This window comes from Cervus canadensis, chromosome 17 (genome assembly GCF_019320065.1).
Source record: "Cervus canadensis isolate Bull #8, Minnesota chromosome 17, ASM1932006v1, whole genome shotgun sequence".
NCBI classification, from domain to species: Eukaryota; Metazoa; Chordata; class Mammalia; order Artiodactyla; family Cervidae; genus Cervus; species Cervus canadensis.
This window is the reverse complement of record NC_057402.1, coordinates 39,375,565-39,396,086: the sequence shown is the minus strand read 5'-3', so window position 1 is coordinate 39,396,086 and position 20,522 is coordinate 39,375,565. Positions and strand designations below refer to the sequence as shown.

General features: G+C 43.2%; 1 protein-coding gene across 1 annotated transcript in view; it reads left to right on the top strand.

The window, feature by feature from the left end:
* Nucleotides 1-20,303, top strand: part of TARS3 (threonyl-tRNA synthetase 3) — a 42,216-nt gene extending 21,913 nt beyond the window's left edge. Inside the window, exons 12-19 of the mRNA XM_043434576.1 lie at nt 1,393-1,555; nt 8,667-8,804; nt 10,381-10,458; nt 10,538-10,638; nt 15,858-15,962; nt 17,681-17,753; nt 18,384-18,498; nt 19,801-20,303. Of these exons, the coding sequence (XP_043290511.1) occupies nt 1,393-1,555; nt 8,667-8,804; nt 10,381-10,458; nt 10,538-10,638; nt 15,858-15,962; nt 17,681-17,753; nt 18,384-18,498; nt 19,801-19,949 (922 nt within the window). The 3' untranslated portion in view covers nt 19,950-20,303. The remainder of the gene's footprint in view (nt 1-1,392; nt 1,556-8,666; nt 8,805-10,380; nt 10,459-10,537; nt 10,639-15,857; nt 15,963-17,680; nt 17,754-18,383; nt 18,499-19,800) is intronic.
* Nucleotides 20,304-20,522: the final 219 nt, after the last annotated feature.

Here is a 20,522-nt window from a genome sequence, read left to right as displayed (position 1 = left end):
AATATTACCCGTCAATTTTATAAATTATTACATTTCTCTTCCCAGTGGTAATATACTTCAAATACGCACATTTGCAGAACATTTAGTTCTTACCTGCTATTTGGGTGATTATAACAAGGCCCGTGAGCTCACAGTCAGTGATTGGATTTCATTGATTCTAAGATGCATTCCCCTCCGTATCTCAACATCCCTGAAATTGAGATGTGTCTTATAATTTGTATCTTAGCATTATGCCATATTTTAATTCATGGTTGTGTTCTTTCTTGGTTGTACATAATGTAATGGTCCATCTTATAGTCAAGGTTGTCTTAGAGTCTATGAAAGAATGCAATTATCATAAAGCTGCATAGGATGTGAATGCAACCTTGTCAGAGAAGTAGATTTTACAACTAGAAGTGAACAGGTACAATTTTCCGCCAAAAAATATCCCACCTATTGTAGCTTCATATCAACATACACAGTTTCAGTAAATTGACCTTAAAAGGTAACTGCTTGAAAGAAACCTCTGAATACTGAAGAAAACTCTTTGCCCTTTTCAGTAAAGACTAAAGGAAGTTCAATTCTGTGGTAACTGCATATAAAAGATATATATTTATCTTAAGTTTTATGAAAACTGATATATAAATATTCTATAGCCTCTTTTTTTAAACGAAGGTGGAGGCTAAAACCTAGTGCTTTGCATTCTCCAAAACTCCTGTATTAACTACTTCTTAACTCATTTTCCCATTGGGTACTAGTTGAAGCTGTGATTTCAGTATTATTACAAGAAAGTTGAACACAAGCAGAGCGTGTAATTTTGTATTTTCTTATCTCAGAATAAGGAATCAGGACCACAGTGGCTTAGTGGTGATGGGGTGTAGGAGCGAGGGTTGCTTCCTGCAGAAGAGAGGCCTTTCATGCAGAGAGAGTATTAGCAGGGTGCTTTAGACACAGCCATTTCCTTCTGGAGCTCATGAGCAGAGTGGAGAAGGAACAAATACACAGACAGACAGTTATTGAAAAAGTAAGACCAGTGTCAAAAGTGTGGCAATTCTGGCTGTTCTTGGAGCTTGAGGCTCGACTGACCAGCCCTTCTGGGGAGTGTCCAGGGCTGCCTCACTTAGGAAGTAGCCTTTGAAATGGATCGTAGATGGTTAGTGCAAATGGGTGAATGAGAATAGGGAGCAGTATTTCTGGAGGAGATGATTGGGTTCTTTCTCAGAGTGTGCAGTGATGTAAATACAGCATTCAGTAATTCATGGGAGAAGAAATTTCTTTTAATTGGTGATCTAAGAACCAGAATCAGGTGTTTACAAATCCTGAGTCATTTAATTGTTAACTTACTAACATTCAGATGGTTACTGCATCTCTTCTGCAGTAAGGAAACACCGTGTGCCCCTGTGTCTTTTCTAGTCTGATGTTTGCCCATCGTCCACGGTCTTGGAGGGAAATGCCGATCAGACTTGCTGACTTCGGGGTTCTTCACAGGAATGAGCCATCAGGAGCTCTGAGTGGCTTGACCCGCGTCAGGCGCTTCCAGCAGGATGACGCTCACATCTTCTGCACAGTGGGACAGGTAGATGGGAACTCAGGGAGGCATGGTCAGCACAGGTCCATGGTGGAGTAGGTAAACGGGGACTAAGGGAGGCATGGTCAGCATGGGTCCATGTTAGGGCAGGTAAATGGGGACTCAGGCGTGGTCAGCATGGGTCCTGTGTGGCTACCTTAGACGCATTGCTGGGCCTTTCAGAGTGGCCGTGAACTGAGTTGTTCAGTCTAGTCTCCGAGGTCCCAACAGTTCCAACACATTTTTTTGTATCGTTTTTTTTAGATTCCACATATAAATGATCTCATATGAATTTTGTCTTTCTCTGACTTACTGCACTTAGTATGATGATCTCTAGGTTTATCCATGTTGCTGCAAATGGCATCATTTCTTTCTTTTTGTGGCTGAGTAATATTCCATTGTAGATATGCACCATATCTTCTTTATCCATTCCTCTGTCAGTGGTCATTTAGTTTGCCTCCATGTGTTGGCTGTTGTGAATAGTGCTGCGGTGAACATTGGGGTGCATGTGTCGTTTCAAATTAGAGTTTTCATCTTCTGGATATATGTCCAGGATTGGAATTGCTGGATCATATGACAACGCTATTTTTAGCTTTTTAAGGATGCTCCATACTGTTCTTCATAGTGACTGTACCAATTTATATTCCAGCAACAGTGTAGAAGGGTTCCCTTTTCTCCACACCCTCTCCAGCATTTATTATTTTATAGACATTTTTATGATGGCCATTCTGACTAGTATGAGGTGATACTTCATTGTAGCTTTCATTTGCATTTCTCTAATAATTATTGATGTTGAGCATTTTTTCATGTGCCTGTTGGCCATTTTTATGTCTTCTTTGGAGAAATGTCTGTTTAGGTCTTCTGCCCATTTTTTGATTGGGTTGTTTGTTTTTCTAGACATGAAGTTTATTTTTTTTTCTTTTAAGCTTCTGCCAATTTTATTAACATTAATTATTAAGTAACATTATTTTAAGGGTATTGGTGAAATTATGGATGTGTTTGTTTTTCAGCTTTGCCTGGAAGTTAGAATTTACTTTTTCAGGTTTTCATCTTAATTCAAATTCAAATTGCCATGCAAAGGGCCACTATTAGATGGTTTGACCTAATAGACAGTTGTAGACCCCTCCAATCAATAATGGAGTACACATTCTTTGAAAGTGCCCACGGGACATTTTCCAAGATAGACCATATTCCCGGCCATAAAATGAGTCTCAGTAAATTTAAAGGGATTCAGTTCATGCAGAATATGTTCTCTGGGGCTTCCCTGGTGGCTCAGTGGTAAAGAATCTACATGCCAATGCAGGAGACATGGGTTTGATCCCTGGTCTGAGAACTAAGATCCCACATGCTGTGGGCAGCTAACCTAGTGTGCCACAGCTAGAGCTTGTACTCTGAAGCCTGTAAGCCCCAACTACTGAGTCCATATACCCTAGAGCCCGTGCTCCACAAGAGAAGTGACCGCAACGAGAAGCCCGAGCACTGCAGCTAGAGAGTGGGCCCTGCTCACCACTAGGGAAAAAGCCTGTGCAGCGATGAAGACCCAGCACAGACCAAAAATAAATAAATAAATAAATAATTTTTTAAAAGTTCTCTGGCTGCTTTGAAATTGAGGTAGAACTCAATAACAGAAAACTATCTGGAAAATCCCCAAATATTTGGAAAGTGAGTCATACGCTTCTAAATAACCATGTGTCAAATAGGAAATCAAAGGGAAATTAGAAAATATTGTACACTAACCTGTGCACAACACAAGTTTGAACTGCCCCTGTCTATTTCTACACAGAAGTTTTTATGAATACATACAGCACTGCTCCGTGAGTCACAGTTAGTTAAATCTGCAGGTGTGCAACTGCAAACCGAGGGCCAACTGTACAGTTATGTATGGGTTTTTCATTGTGTGAGGGGCCAGTATCCTAACCCCAGCCATGTTCAAGGGTTAGCTCTATACCAAATGATATGTAAAAGAAACACAGTATATCAGGATTTGTGGGATACTCTTAAAATGGTACTTGAGAGGAACAACCACATTAGAAAACAAGAATGTTTTCAAAGATGTTTTCAACTTCTATTTAATAGATTAGAAAAAGGAGAGCAAATTACATTAGAGATGAACAGAAAAAAGAAAACAATAGCAGAAAAGAAATCAGTGAAATAGAAAAAAGAAAAACAATATGCAATATCAACCCAGAGGCTGGGTCTCCTAGATCAATAAAGTTCATAAACCTTTAGGTTTGTCAGAGAGAAAACTAAAAATAATCAAGACTGGAAAGTTCCCTGGCAGTCTAGTGGTTAGACCTCTGTGCTCTTACTGCCTGGGGCCTGGGTTTGATCCCTGATTGTGGAACCAAGATCCCACAATCAACGATGTGCAGCAAAAAAAGAAGAAAAAAACTTCAGACTCAGAGATGTGACATTCCTGCAGATTCCACAGATATTAAAAGGATAATAAGGTAATAGTATGAATGTGCTTACACCAGTAAATTTGACAAATTAAATTAAATGAACAAATTCTTTGAAAAAACACAAGCTACTAAATTTTACTCAAGAAGAGATAGATAACCTGAGTAGTCCTTTGTTTGTGAAAGAAGTTGAGTTGGTAGTTAGCAAGCTTTCCACAAAGGAAACTCCAGGCCCAGAAGGAATCACTAGGGAATTCTACCAAACACAGGAGTCATGCCAAATTCTGCTCATTCCTGGCAGGCATTAACGGGGAACCCCTACACCCACCCTGTAATGTCAGTGGAGACTAAGTGGCACCTGGAATTCTTCACCTGGCAGTCACACGGTGCCTCCTCCACTGCCTGCTTGAGGGGGGAGATGAGACTCCCGCCAGCACTCCTCAGTGATGAGGCTGCACCCTGGGATCAGTAGAAGCCATATGAGGAGTGGTACCAGGACACTCCGGCTGCTCCTAGCATCATCGGAGAAGCCTACCAGGGTGTAGAACTCCTGCTGTCACCCAGCAGTAACAGGGAGCCCCTGCCTTCCTCACAGTCCCCAGTGGGAAACCCTGACATGTGCTCCCACTCTGCAATAGCCAGGCAGTCCTCCCTCCCTGTTCCAGCAGAGTCCATGGAAGACAGCTAAAACAGGTAATTTAAATAAAATCCAAAGTCTTGTAATAGCCAAAATATCCAGATTTCAGAAATCAGTCATCATGTCAAGAAGAAGAAAAATCTCAACGTGGATGAAAAAGGGCAGTGTAGGCACCCTGCTGCGGAGATGATAGGGTTGTTTGAATTATTTGGTGAGGCCACCATAAAAATACCTCAATAAGCAATTACAAACACACTTGGAACAAATGCACAATTAAAAAAATCTCAGGAAATAGAAGATATAAAGAAGAACCAAATGGAGATTTTAGAACTGAAAACTGTAATAACCAAAATGAAATATTCAGTGGCTGGATTCATGAGAAGAATGGAGGAGGCAGAAAAGAATCAGTGAACTTGAAGACACCAATGGAATTGACACCAGGTGAAAGAACAGAAAAGAGACTGAGAGAAAAATGAACAGAACCTCAGAGACCGGTGGGACTATAACAAATGCCTAATATATATGTCACCAGAGTTCTGGAGAAATAGAGTAGGGTGGAAGTGAAGAAGTACTCAAAGGGGTAATGGCTGAAAACTGGCCAAATATAGCAAGCCATAAGCTTACAGATTGAAGTAGCTGAGAAAGTCCAAGTGGGATAAACCCAAACCAGGTGGTGCAGTGGTAAAGAACCCACCTGCCAATGCAGTAGGCGTGGATTCGATCCCTGGATCAGGAAGATCCTCTGGAGAAGAGAATGGCTACGAACTCCAGTATTCTCACCTGGGAACCCATGGACAGAGGAGGAGCCTGGCAGGCTACAGTCCATGTGGTCACCAAAGATCAGACACGACTTAGTGACTAAACAACAACAAAGAAACATTAGACACATTAGAGCCAAACTCAGAAAAACTGTAAAGAAAAAAATGAAAACAGAAAGAAGTGATACCTTACCTTCAAGAAAAAAATTAAAAATGAAATAACAGCAGATTTCTCATCAAAATGAAATATAACCTACTGTATAACGTGGGCACATGCTCTGTGGTGGCAAAGAGGGGATATATGTACACATGTTACTGAATCACACAACACAACTAACACAACACTGTAAAGCAGCTATACTCCAATAAAAATTTAAAAAACAAAATTCAGAGGCCAGAAGGAGGAGTCACAGCATTTTCCAAATGTAGATATAACTCTTAAATCAGAATTCTATATCTCCCCCCAAAAAATCTTTCAGTGATGAAGGTGAAATTAAGACATTAGATCTACCTTAAAAGATTGCTGTAGGAATTTCTCTAAAGAGAAAGGAAATTATAAAAGAAAGCGTGTCAGAACATTCAGAACGAAGAAAGAACTGTAAAAATAAAACATGGTAAGTACAACTTGTTGCTGTTGTTTAGTTGCTTAGTTGTGTCTGACTCTTTTGCAACCCCATGGACCGTAGCCTGCCAGGCTCCTCTGTCCATGGGATCTCCCAGACAAGAGTGTTGGAATGGGTTCCTTCTCTAGAGGATCTTTCTGGACCAGGAAATGAACTCACATCTCCTGCATTGGCAGGCAGATTTCTTTACCGCTGAGCCACCAGGGAAGCTCAGTTAACTACAATAAATATTGCTTTTCCTTTTTCTTTTGAGTTTTCTGTGTTACATCTGCTGATTAAAGCAAAAATTATATCATCACTGGGGACACTGAGTAAATGGCTAAAAGATCCCTGTCTTATTTCTTGCAACTGCATGTGAACCTCAAAATTAAAAGTTTAACTTTAAAAAATGGGCAAAAAGATGTGACCTTTCAGTTTACCTAAGAATATGTACAAGAGAAGGTACACATCTAAGGCACTAAGCAGATGGCAAAGAAGCATGTGAATGAAGTGTTAAGGATCATCAGTTACTGAGGAAATGGAGATGGATGCCCTATGAGCTGCCTGTATGCCTGCAGAGTTGCTGACATTTCAGAGACAGACTCTGACATGTGTTGAGTGTGTGGAGGCACTAGATCTCCCTCTCACCAGTTGTGGAGGTTGAAGATGGTACAGTTCCTCTGAGAAATAGTTTGGCAGTTTCTTAAAGTGAAACATGCACCTACATATGTCCCAGCCATCTTACTCCTTTTCTTTTCCCAAGAGAAAAACAAAGCACAGGTCCATACAAAGACCTGTACACGTGTTCAGAGCAGCTTTGTTTGAAGTTGTCGAAATGTAGAAACAGCCCAGTGACTGGTGAGTGTGTAAAGGAACAGTGGTGCATCCACAGAGTGGACAGCTGCTCAGCAGGAAAAAGAGTGATCTGCTGCTGACACTGCAGCATGGATGGATCTCGAAATAATCATTTACTGGTAATTTCGGTCGCTCAGTCGTGTCTGACTCTTTGCGACCCCATGGACTACAGCACACCAGGCTCCTCTGTCCATGTAATTTCTCCAGGCAAGAACACTGGAGTGAGTTGCCATTTCCTTCTCCAGGGGATCTTCCTGAGGGATCAAACCATGTCTCTTGTGTCTGCTGCATTGGCAGGCGGATTCTTTACCACTAGTGCCACCTGGGAAGCCCTTGAAATAAATAAATGCTATGTGCGTGAAGTCACTTTGGTCGTGTCTGACTCTGCGACCCCATGGACTGTAGCCCACTAGTCTCCTCTGTCCATGGGATTCTCCAGGCAAGAATACTGGAGTGGGTTGTCATTTGCTTCTCCAGGGGATCTTCCCAACCCAGGGATCATACCACATCTCTTCTGTATCCTGCATTGGCAGGCAGCTTCTTTACCACTAGCATCACCTGGGAAGCACTGAGTGTAAAAACTGAAAGAAAATAGCATGGACATGTGGTTCCACTGATGAAAATCTGCAAACCTAATCCACAGTGACAGGACAGAAGCAACCCTTGCTGGTACCCTTTCTCTGCGTCTATGTTTTTGCTGCCCCATCTCGCTCACACTTAGAAGTGCTCGTCTTCCTCCTCTTTTGGCCTCTCAGCTCAGCCCTGCTCTTCTCACCCTGCACTCACTCTCTGTCTTCAGTCCCTCCGATAACCTTAGCTGCATGTCTCAGCTGACCCTGTGAGCTCCAGACCCCAGCCCTCCAGGGGACGTGTCTGCTTGGCCATCACACGCACCCTCATGTAGGCCAGGTCTGGTGCCAGCCCTTCTTCTGCCTCTCTCCCCACGTCCTCTCCTTTCAGCGACACATCAGCACCCTCTCCACAGCCCCAGCCAGGAACCCAGGCCTGGTTTTCAAGTCTCATGTCCAGTTTATCACAAGCCCTGTTGATCGCTCTTCTTAAGCATGTTATTCCTGAACAATTTCATTCATTCCTCATTTCCTTGCATCCGGCGCAGTGCTGACTCCATAGGCAATCACTGTCTGTTAGTGAACAAGGACAGGTGTCCTGCAGATGCAGCCCACCCCTGTTTCAGCTACTTGTTTCTAGCACCAGCCTCCCACTCCTGAAGGATCCCAGAAACTCCCAGATGGGCTGCTCTTCTCATCTTGCTGATCAGTTTCCCGGATTCAAACAATCATGGTGAACTGTGTTGTTCCTCTGCACTGCTTCTCACTGGTCGCTGGCTCAAAAGTGCAGCCTTCATCCTGGCTCTGGTAGCGCTGGATTTCCTCCAGCCCTGGTCTGCCTCCATCCTGTGTACTCTGTCTCTGCCTTCTGCCCAGTCACAGGCAGCTCCCACGGCTGGCCTGCCCTCACCCACTCCTCTGGTCCTCTGGCCTTCACCCTCCATGTTTCCTGTGCTCAGAGGGGTTCCCGCCCTGGCTACATGGGAGGACTGTCACCTGTCCTCTGGGTGCAGCTTGGCTATCACATCCTCTGGCCAGCTGCTCTTCCTCCTGGGTGGCATGTACATGGAGAGGCACCCTCACCTATATTTTTGCCCGGTTCTGTGCTGGCCCAGCAGCCTGGAGGTGCATATGGGCATCTGGCAGGTGTCCTGTGAATATTCCAGTGAGAAAAAGACAACAAGGCGAACAGTGCCATGGACTGTCCTCCACAATAAAATCGCACTTTATTTCTAGCTGACAGGAAGAATTTTCTTTAATGCTGTAAATGGATTTAATTTCTCATTTGCTCTAATTTCAGATTGAAGAGGAGATAAAAGGGTGTTTGCAGTTTCTGCAGTCTGTTTACTCAACATTTGGCTTCTGCTTTCAATTAAATTTGTCAACAAGACCTGAAAATTTCCTGGGAGAGATTGAGTTATGGGATGAAGCTGAAAAGGTAGGGAGAAGCAAAGTGTTACCTTTCATTTACCTTTCATGATGTTGTGATGCTTTGCAGTGGAAATTAAAGACTGGGAAGTTTGGGATAAATGTGCTAATTGTAGAATACAGTTAATCCAGTTTTCTTCAAACACTGATAAGAACGATACCTAACATTTGTTTCACACTTTAGTTTATATCAGGTTTTTGTTTGTAGTCTTTTCAGTGCTGCTTCCTAATAACCAATTTCATAAGTTTTTCAAGAAATCCTCTGGCTCGTTTTTTAGCAGCTCTGGTCAGACCTCTGCCCGTGGGACCAATGTAGGTCCCTCAGTTCCTCAGAGCCAGGTTAACCCCAGCCTCTCTATGTGCTACTTTCCAGAGTTGTAATGAGTTGTTAAGAGCACTCCAGCCCCACCCACACACCACAAGCAGACAACTGTGTCTGGAGCCCAGCAAGTACCACAGTCTAGACCCCAGTGCTCCTGGGAGCCAGAGATGTGGCTTATGTGGGTCAGGACAGATAGATGGCAGGGAGAAGGGGTGCTGGGCAGTGTATACAGCCAGGCCTAGGAGCAGAGGTTCCAGTCCTGGCCAGATCTTGCATAAACTCGAAGCTTTCTGACCCTTGGCCTCTCCAGCCGCGCCTCCCAATCCCTGTGTCCTCAGAGGCTTCTACCGTATGCTCTTCCCCCAAACCTGGCTTTTTAAAAAAATGTTAATTCCCTGAAGCTCCCCCCCCTCCCTCAGCTGCTGTAGCTGGGCCTCGCTTTGTCTGAGAACAGGCACCAGAGTCCCTTCAGAAACACTCCACCCCCAGGGTCACCCCCTCAGGGTGCTCCACCCCCAGCGTCACCATTCGGGTCCCAGTGCACAGGGACAGTGACAGGAGTCTGACTGCTGTTTTGACAGAAGCCTGGATGCTACCCAGAGAAGCTGCTTCCACAGGGAGGGAGTGTCCAGAAGACCCAGAGTGCCCTGACCCTACTGTCGTGTGCACATCCGGCCCCGTCAGCATGGACGGGTGTCTCCACTGCCAGCTGGCTGGAAGGACTGTATGTGGCTTACAGAGCATGGAGAGCCTCCCGCTTCCACGCCCCATAGGTCACCAGGGGCGCTGCCCACCAGCCGCAGGCACAGAGATGGGGGAGAGCAAAAGAGGGTGCACAGCCTGCCCCCGCCCCAGGTCTTCTTACACCTGTAACGGAGTGCACAAGGGGCAGGGCAGAGCCTGCTTGCCCTTTACCATGCAGGGTCCCTCCTGAGAGGGGCTGGGAGTGTGAGGTGGGGGGCTGCAGGGGCAGATGAGCCTGAGTTCCCCCCCACCTCTCATTGGGATTCACTGGACATGTCAGTGAGTGATCCTTTCTCCCCCAGTTAAAGTGTCTGTTTCTTGAGAGCATGCACCATCTTAGTCATCTTCCTGTGTCCTCACCCAGAGTTTACTGACTGTAAGAGAGGCTCAGTAAGAACAAGTGGAACTAACATGGAATGTAGTGAAGATTGACAGTGACTTACTATTTTGAGCTACAGGACAAAAAGAAAATGTACAATGAAGTGGAAGTTACTAATGTTCTCTTCTTATTAAAAAACAGCATCTACGGAATAGCTTGATGGAATTTGGGAAACCATGGAAGATAAACCCTGGAAATGGAGCATTTTATGGTCCTAAAGTAAGTAGGCAGTATGCCTCAAAAAGAGTAAAACTGAAAAGTAAAAACTGTGTCTAAGGAAACATCTTTGAATTTACAGATTGATATAGAAATCAAGGATGCTCTTGGCAGATACCATCAATGTGCTACAATCCAGCTGGACTTTCAGCTGCCTATAAGATTTAATCTTACATATGTGAGGTAAGTGACTGTGATGAATAACACAGGACTGATGTCTTAAATACTGTCACTCATGCTTTAGCAACATAAGAACGAGCATCAGTGAATGTCCATCTGTGTACAGTGCACTCAGTATTTGTTCACTTGCTTCTTATCTTGTTGGAGGTCAGCCTTAGTTTCCTCAGGTCCTGGTCAGTGAGATGATGAAGATTAGAGCAGTGAACAGAGGATATAGAAACACACCCCAGATGGTGACGTCTCCCTGAGGTGGAGGAAGGGGCTTTGTACAGGCTGATCCTGGGTCTGTGTCTCCAGGACAAGGTGTTTGCCCAGGAGAGCAGAGAGAAAAGGCCGTTTCATCACTGCAAACAAACAACTTTAAAGTTTTTTCTTAATACACAGTGAAGTCGACTTCGTGTATATGTGTGTGTGTGTCTCTGTGTGTCTGTGTGTGTGTATAGTTGTGTAAGTTTTATCATTGTGTGGAGCAGTGCCTACCACCCCGATTGTGATTCATCAGACCAACACACTCCTGTTCCTCTGTGATCACACCCTCCCCTCTTGCCCCCAGCAGCCACTGGCCTGCTCTTCTTCACTTACCCAGAAGGTCACACATATGGGGTTGTGCTGTATGTCACCTTTGAGGGCGGCATCTCCTGTCAAGGGTGTGCGTGGCAGCAAGGTGACTTGTCACCAGTGATGTTAACCTCCATTGCTCAGGTAAAATAGAATTTGCCAGGTTTCCCCATTGCAAAGTTACTCTTACTCCCTTTCTGTAATCTGTTCAGAATTGTGACTTTGCTGGTGATGCATATGCTGAGTAGTTTTGGACTGCATCCCAGATATTGTTAATATTATACTATGAGGCGCTGTGTTTTGTTTCTTTTTTCTATAACAGTTTTTTTAATTGATTTATTTTGGCTGTTCTGGGTCTTCATTGCTGTACCAGCTTTCCTCTAGTTGCAGCAAGCAAAGGCTACTCTCGGCCATGGTGCATGTGCTTCTCATTGTGATGGCCTCTCTCGTTGTGGAACACAGGCTCTAGGGTATGTGGGCTTCAGTCGTTGCAGCTCCCCGGGTTCTAGAGCAAGGCTCAGTAGTTGTGGTGCTCGGGCTTAGTTGCTCCGCAACATGTGGGATCTTCCCAGACCAGGAATCAAACCCGTGTCTCCTGCATTGGCAGGCAGATTCTTTACCACTGAGCCGCCAGGGAAGCCCTGGGTTTTGTTTCAGTCCTAAGCAGATTATTGAGTTTTTAGCAGTCACTGTGCCTGGGCAGGTTCAGGCTGTGATTTCCAGCCCACCTTCTGTGGCTACGATGTCAGCTTAGCTCGCCCGGCCTATGTACTATGTCCTCAGCCCTCTGTGTCCATATCCAACGCCCGTGGGGGCCCGTGGTACCCATCACTGCATAGGAGGGACTCGAGCATTCCTGGATCTCAGCATCGGTGGGGCCTCCTCTCCTGTGTGCGCCGCCCCAGGTCCAGGTCCCACAGCTCGGTGCTCAAGGCTTCTGTGTGCTGTTGGGTCAGGTCCTTATACATGCAGTGAGTGGTGAGGCCGGGCAGCTCTCCCACGCCCCCTGCTGTCTGATTTTCCTGAAGTCCTTTCTGCAGTCCGTGGCCAGGAGGCTGGGCGTTAGCTTCCCTGCACCACCGCTCTTCCCAGACTCTCTGTGTCACACACCAGGCATCAGGGGGCCAGAGTGAGCGCAGGGACTCGCCCCGTGCACCTGGGCTCAAGGCCGTCTGGTCAGACAGAAGGGTCCCTGCCTCAGAGCTTTAGGTGCCTATTTACTCTCTGTGCACCATGGGAATGCTGGGGGCTGAAGGAAGAGAGCAGGAAAAAGAAACAGAAGGAAACCCCAGGACCCCCCACTCCGCTCCTTCTGAGACTTAGTTGTTATTTTTCTGGCTGTGTATTTTTGGTTGTGGACTGTCTTTATGTCCAGGCCTCACAAAAGGGAAGACAAAATTACAAGAACCTAAGCACTGGTTTGGTGGCACTTGAGAGTTGGGTCTTCTTGGGCATAACTCAGCTCTCCCAGCCCTTTTGTTCTCTCCTGGGTCCATGTCTGTGTCCAGTGAGAGTGCTGAGTGTAGCATGCTTACTTCATTCCACCTGGAGCCAGCTTCTTTTCAAAGACATTCCCATGACTTGAATTAGACAAAATCACAACATCCTTCCTTTAAATGCTCCTCTTCTCACCATGTCCAATTTTAGATGTAGTGTTGCTTAGACAATGTGTTGAGATCTCTTTCACTCAAAAGTTACTAAGGCAAGAAAGGAAAAATCATTGGCATATTTTAAATCTAATAATTTTTATTAGACTATTTTCCTGGTAAGATTCTTATAATAAATGAACAACCACCAGCTCCCCAGAGCATATGATATTATGGGTTGATCTCAGTTTGTGTTCAACCAACAGTAATTTCATTTTGGATTCCCTGTGTTGTGTATTAATTAATAGTTATAGAACTACACTCAGAGTTAGGTCCTGGGAGAAAGTAAAGAGCTGAAGGAATGGTTGCAGTGTTCATATGGAGTTATACCAGGACATGAGAAGAGTAAAAATTATCAGAGAGTAAAGGGGAAGGCACAGAAACCTTAAAGAATAAATTTGGGCCTTTTAGAAAAGATTGTGTCTGGAGTTTATATTTGCAAAACCGTCTTTCCCCAGTAACCTACTATTAATAAAATTAGGAGTGGGGGACTTTATGCTGAAATGGCCCAACTAGTTTAACAAAATTTGAATACTGCTGGCCATCTAAAGGGTTTGTGGAGAAGAAGCAGATCAGGCAAGCCAGCATCCATCCATCCATCCACCCGTTTACCCATATATCTATCCTCATCCATCCATGCACCACCTATCCATTCACCCATCTATCCATCCATCCGTCCATCATCCTAGGTGTTGTGTGGATGACAGGGACTGGAGAGCATAAGTGGAAGCAGTGGTCTGTAGACCAGGTAAGAGATGACAGTTATAACAAGGTGGCTGTAATAGTAGAAATATGAAAAGTAGAGGTATACAGGGTTTATTTTGGAAGCCGAACCAGTGTGAGATGTTGTGGCTTAAATATGAGGAGAGAAGGAGGGAGGAGCAGTGAGGTCATTATCTTGATCAAGTTAAGTTTTCTACCCAAGAAAGCAAGGTTTAACATGAAGAGGCATATTGTCACCCATTACCTTCAATAGTGCTGAAAGGCATTGGGTAAAATGTAATTCATTCCAGTGAGAGGAAAGGAAATAAATTTTCCTATTACTATAAAAAACATCTATTTAGAAAATAATGATAACATATTGACCTATTTGAGAATAAGGCAAATAGCCTGTTTGTACTTTTACTCACAGTTGTGCTGGGATATGTAGACAAATTGAAAAAAGAGACAAAATCATCACTATATGTAGATGCTAAGATGTCAAGAAATCCAACAAGATCAGATGGAGGAAAAATTAAAACTGATAATAGAGTTAAGTAGGGTACCTAGCAATAAGGTCAATGCAAACATCAATTTGCTTTCATATATATATTAAAAAACAATCCACTGGGAAATGCAATGGAAAACAAATTTCAGAAAAAACAACAAAAACCAAGCAAATATCTAGGAATAAACTTAACAAGAAATATAAATATATAATATATATGTGAAGTATATATTATAAAACCTAATTAAAGGCCAAAAAGTCACTTAAATGAAGATTCATACCCATTATTGGAATGGGAAAAAATAATATTGTGAAGATACTGATTCTCTTCAAGGGTATCTTTGAATCTAATGTAATTTCAGCTGAATCCACTGGGATTATTTGGGGGAACTTGATATTGATTTTAATGTTTACCTGAAACTGTGTCTGTGTAAGCAAAGTTTAGGTCATTATTTGCCCTTCTTAAGGCTAGACCCAATTTTAGTTCTTTTAAAATAAATGACAGGACAGCAATTTCTGGTACCCCGAGGCCTGTGAAAGGATTGTGTGGCTTCTCTTTCATTCCCTCCACAAAACAACATTATATGACATCCAGGAACATCCACACTGGTTCCAGGTTGTGGAGTGAATCATTTCTTCACGTATCTGAGCAGGACTGACCCGGGCCCCCACCCCACCCAGAAGCTCCTCTTGGCTCTGACCAGTCTGCCATGACCCTCAGCAGAGGTGACTGGCAGGGATGAGATCCAGTGAAAACTCACCTGAAGTGAGTTCAGTGAATGACTCTCTGTTTTTGTTTGCTTGTGCGTACATGAGTTTTAGTAGTAACTAGCTGTTAAAACCCTATAGATAAAAATTCCTCCTAAGAACTTTGTAAGCATTGTGAAAACATTTATCTTCCTGAGAAGAGTGTGCACAGATCTTGGAATGAGTTACTTCATTACAGTTAACAGTCATAGTTTGCTTTTTACATCTTTTTTGAAAGAGGGGGAAGAATCCTCCAATATAAGGAGCAGGTCATGAAGGTTTCAGGTCTGTATAGGGAATTAGACCAGGAACATTTTGGAATGTAATGTAAGGGCATAGCATTTACAGGGTGGCACGGCAGTGTGTTTACAGCTGGTGGTGTCCGGAGTGGGTGCGTTTGGACCAAACAAGGTGGATTGTGAGCTGATGTTTGCCGATGCTGAGAAAGGGTTATATGTGAGTTCATTATACAGTGCTCTCTAGTTTTGTATATGTTCTCAATATTCTCTAATAACTAATGACTATGTTATACTAATTAGACAAGTTTGGTAAATTTTTTGCCAGCCACGGTGGTCATACCATTAACCCAAATTAATAGAATACAAATGTATTCTAACAGAATACAGAAATACATTTTATTTTTTCAATGTCTTTGATAATTTTTCAACAAATTACTGGTAGAGTAAGCCATAGTTCAAAATAACGTTAATTTTAAAATGTGATTTGTTAGATTGCCTGTTGGTATGGGTAAACTGGTAACTTAGATTAAAGCTGGTAGTTTAGAATAATCAGTGGACTTGTGATAGAAATAGTGATCTAATATTACCTTCCTTTTCCCTAGATGATATATTTCATTTCCCTTTGGTTTATTAAAGATACTATAATTTGAAAGAAAAAAACCCTTTATTTCTAATTAACGCATGGCACATTTATGTTTAAAGATAATTCATGAGGAATCTTTTGTTTTACCTAGTATGGAAAAATAACTTTTAAATAAAAGGTAAGAAGATAAAGTTATTCCTGTGTCTGAAGAGAATATTACATGTGTAATTTTCATTTTTCAGTAAGGATGGGGACGATAAGAAGAACCCTGTGATCATTCACCAAGCCATTTTGGGGTCATTGGAAAGAATGATAGCCATTCTCTTGGAAAACTATGGGGGAAAATGGTGAGTGATGTGGGAAAGCTACATGTTTCCTGTTCTTTAAAGACATGTCTAAAGATAAAATTAATACGAAAAAAAATGATGGCTCCTACCTTATAATTAGCAAGTGTCCAAAGAGCAAATAAAAAATTCTTGTGGCATCTGCCAGACTAGGAAACAAAACAAAGAAAACAAAGGCAGAATGGCATAACCCTGTCATTTACCTTTTTGGGAACTTGGTGAAATGAGAGAGTAGCCTTTTCACATGTGTGTCTAACCTTCAAAGATCTGGTTTCTGGAACACATGTGGGCCATACTCCAGGGCACACCTCCCCCCCCGCCCCCCACTGCCGGTGGCTGTCCTGCTCTCCTTTCTTCCACTCACAGCCCTGTGACCACTGACTTGGGAGGAGATACGTGGACCTGGGTCACATGTGGCCCCAAAGCCAGAGGCTGTCTGCAGTGGCAGCCCCACATGGGGATGGAGGGGCAGGTGAACTCCCTGAGGGCAGCGTTGAGTGGTTCATCTGGTCACCCTCTGTGCCCCCAGGGAAGAACGGCTAGAGGTATGAGTTACACTGATGTGTGGGCTCTAGTTATTGCTTTGGCTGCAAGGTCAGATTTAGAGATAATTAGGCTGGAAAATGTAGATTTGATCACTTAAAACTGTCCACAAGGATGGTATCACCTGAGTCTGTGTCTGTCTCTGAGATTTTATTTGTGATCTTAGAGAAACATACTGAGGTGTCACAGGGTGTCCAAGCCATTACAGGTACAGGCATAGATATGAATGTGTGTGCATCCTAAGCGTGAGTTAACTTGTTTGTATTTCTTTCCAGTTGATTCCATTGTAAGTAGTTAGCACAGTGAGAGATGGTGGGTCTTTCACAAGAGCAGTAGAGCTAGGGGATCTGGAGATGGGGTGGCACACTTTCCCATGGAGCTGCTGTGCACACCCTCCACAGTTTATGCTGCAAGCCTTTGGACACCTGCTGAGTGCTGGCAGAAGACACCCCGAGATGGAAGTAGAAGTGTTCAGATCTCACACTTGTACACGAGTGAATTTGTGTACCCGCTGGTCAGGGGATAGGACAGGTCCGTTAGTTACAAGGACCCCACACACCTCCTGCTCTACTATGTCCCTATCCCCAGCAGCCACTAATCTGGTCTGCACCTTCATAATTCTGTCATTTCCAGAGTCTTACAGGCTTGGAATCTCAGCACACAGCCGTGGAGACCGGCTTTTCCACTCCTTGGATGGAATTGCCTTGGGATCTGTCCGAGGTGTCTCAAGCCCTAGTCCTCAGCCCCCTATCACTTCTGTCAGTGTTTGTATGTGGTGACAGTTGAGCACCTACTCGCTGAAGGGCACTGGGGCATTTGGTGCTCTGATATGGAACACTGCTGTAAATTTTAGCATGCAGGGCTAAACACGTTCATGCAAACATGTTTCCACTTCCCTGGGGTGGATGCTCAGGAGAGCAGTTGCCGGGTCAGATGGCTAGTGATGTTTAGGTCTTTCACCTGGCTGCCAGCCTGTCTTCCCCTCCTCTTCCAATCAGAAGGCCCCGTCTCCCCTTTTGTCTCCTCAACTGCTTTTCCATATAGTTTGCTTGACTTACACCTCTCTCTTCTGAACCTGCTCTCATGTGAAGTCTTACTTTAAAAAAAAGTCTTCAGTTAGTTTTTAATCTTGTAATAAATGGTCGTTTTGAAGCATACATATTACTTACCTTTTTCAGGCCTTTCTGGCTGTCTCCTCGTCAGGTGATGGTCATCCCTGTCGGGCCAACTTGTGAAAAATACGCACTTCAGGTAACATCAGAGATGTTTAAAGTGCATAATCTTGGCATGTGGTCAGTGAATGTCATTGACTTGGAATGTTATTCACGCCTTAAAACATCACATAACTAATACATATATTTACCATCCCATGTTTTCAGTAACACCTGAGACAAGTCTATGTAGCTGTATAAGAGATACTTTATATCTTGTTTTTGAGAAATTGGTGTTTTAAAACATCTCATAGTTACTCTTTTCCTTGCGGCTCTGTTAGGGAAGAATACTTATATTATCTGTTGCTGTGTAACTTGGCACTTTGGAGCAAAGAAACAGGCATGTATTATCTCACAGTTTCTGTGGCGCAGGATCTGAGCCATCATGGCTGGTGGGCTCTGGCCCGGGCGCCTGGTGAGGCCACAGCCCTTGGGAGCTCAAAGGTCCCAGCTAGGGAAGTGGTCTCAGCCCTTTAAGCTCATCTTAGAACTTATGCGACATCACTCACTCTTCACTGTGGTCAAATGGACCAACCTGGGACCAGGTGGAAGAGACACACCAGGGTGTGAATACTGGGTGGAGGGGATGCTGGGGCTCATTTTGGAGGCTGGCTACCATACTATCCTACCCTACACAGAGTACTAATGAAAGTGTCTCGTTGTCTTGTAGATATCCAGTGGCTTCTTTGAGGAAGGATTCATGGCTGATGTTGACTTAGATCGTGGTTGTACACTAAATAACAAAATACGAAATGCACAGCTGGCTCAGTATAATTTTATTTTTGGTAATCTAAATTTATATATATTTTCCCAAATGCTTGTTTTTTCCACTTTAATTGCCCCCCAAAAAAACCCTCACCAAAAAAGAAAGAATATGGTATAACTGCTTGATTATGAATACTTAAACACAAAGAAAAGCCTGTGGTGTTCCTGGCTAGATACTCTGTAATTTGCTGGAAGAAGACTTAGGAAATTTCATGTGCATCCTGTGGTGTAGTATTACTAGCAATAATTAATATCTCAAACCAACAGTGGAAAAACTATATAAATGATCTTATCAGTAGAATTATACTCCTCATGTTTCAGCCAAGTGACAGACCTGAAATAATATCCTTTGCTTTTCTGGTTTATTAGAACTCTTTAGGATTCAAGTAATGAGTAGGGAAAGTTCCAAAGTTAAGATGATCAAAAGAAAAGAATTAAGTGAAAAAATAAAATGTCCTTGAAGAACAGGAGCAATTAGATGTTGAATCTAAAATTTTGACTGTAAGAGTAATTTAAAACCAAGGGAGACAGATACTGACATGCCTGTGGGCACAATGTTGTTATCTCCTGTTAAGTTGAAAGTTTCTGTTGAAGGCAAAATAAATATGCAGGGGGCGGTCCTGTGGGCAGTTTGTCATCAAAGGTGTTTATAATGGGTATTGGTGATGGTTCAGTCAGACTTCTTACGGTGACAAAGATTTCACATTAGCTTAGACATGATGAAATGTATTGGGAGTCAGAGTGTCATGCCATGGAAGGTAGAATTCGAGAAGTAACTGGGACAGGAGGGAACTCCACCCTGACCAGGACCATTTCTCCCCATTTCTGTTCCCTTTTGCTCTGGTTCTTTATGCTTCCTTGATCTACCTTATTCCACCCTCCTTGATGGCCAGTGTCTTCTTTCCAGGTGGCAAGACACATGACTGCAGAATTCTGCATCATCTCACAGTATGGGTTGTGAGAACAGACCTTTTACTTATATTCTAGAACATTCTGTCAGCTGGTTGACCTGTATCTGGTGCCCACCCTGATTCATCAAGTGTGCCAGGTGGAGCTGGGGAGTCTGTAGGAGCTATCTGCTGCTATTGGTACCCCACAAACACCACAGGTGTTCTCCAAAATGGACAATAGACCAGTGGGATTAGACGTCATTCCTTGTCTCCAGAAACTTACTCTCAGTGGATGACCCATGGACATTAGATTGGTATTTGGTGATTTGTACTAAGAAGGAAACTCAATGGGACACAGGCCATGTGACTGCTGACTTAATATTTAGTAAAGCGTTGATTTAAAATAGATTTATTTCCCTTTGTTTTCTACAGTGGTTGGAGAAAAGGAAGAAACAAATAATGCTGTAAATGTTCGAACAAGAGACAACAAAATTCATGGGGAGATCTCAGTAACTTCTGCCATTGATAAATTGAAGAATCTCAAGCAGTCACGTACCCTGAATGCTGAGGAAGAATTCTGACATCCTTTCCCTGTGCGCAGTCTGTGTAACCTCATTTTGACCCCCAAGCTTGCATTTTCCCTAATTACTATTAGTACCTCTAAGAACTTGGAACCCATTGTCAGCTCTGCTGCTGGGCACGGTGAGAAGCGAGTCAGGAACTGAGTGGTTGATACCCACAAAATCTGATTCACTCATGTGTCTACAGACAAAGGACAAGGGTGGGAAATTTTAAATTTCCTAAATGTCTTGAGAAACTTAAATGGGAAAATGTTCATCGAGAGAGAAATACTAGGAAATAAACAATATGAGATGTTACTGTTAAGAACTGTGATTTTCCAAAAGATAAATCTCAAATAAAAGTCTGCAAAGCTTTTTGAATGGGGAAAAATCTTATTTTCTAGTAACATTATGTCTCAGGTATTTTTTTAACTGAAGTTTTACTAAAGTTCACACTGAAACTTTATTTTCAAAATCAGAGTCAATTTGTTTTAGCTAACCTACAATCACAACAGAAGCTAGTACAAAATATTGGATTACTAACAAAGGATTCTAAACTCAAAGAAATTCGGTGTTGTGTAATCTTTTGTAGTT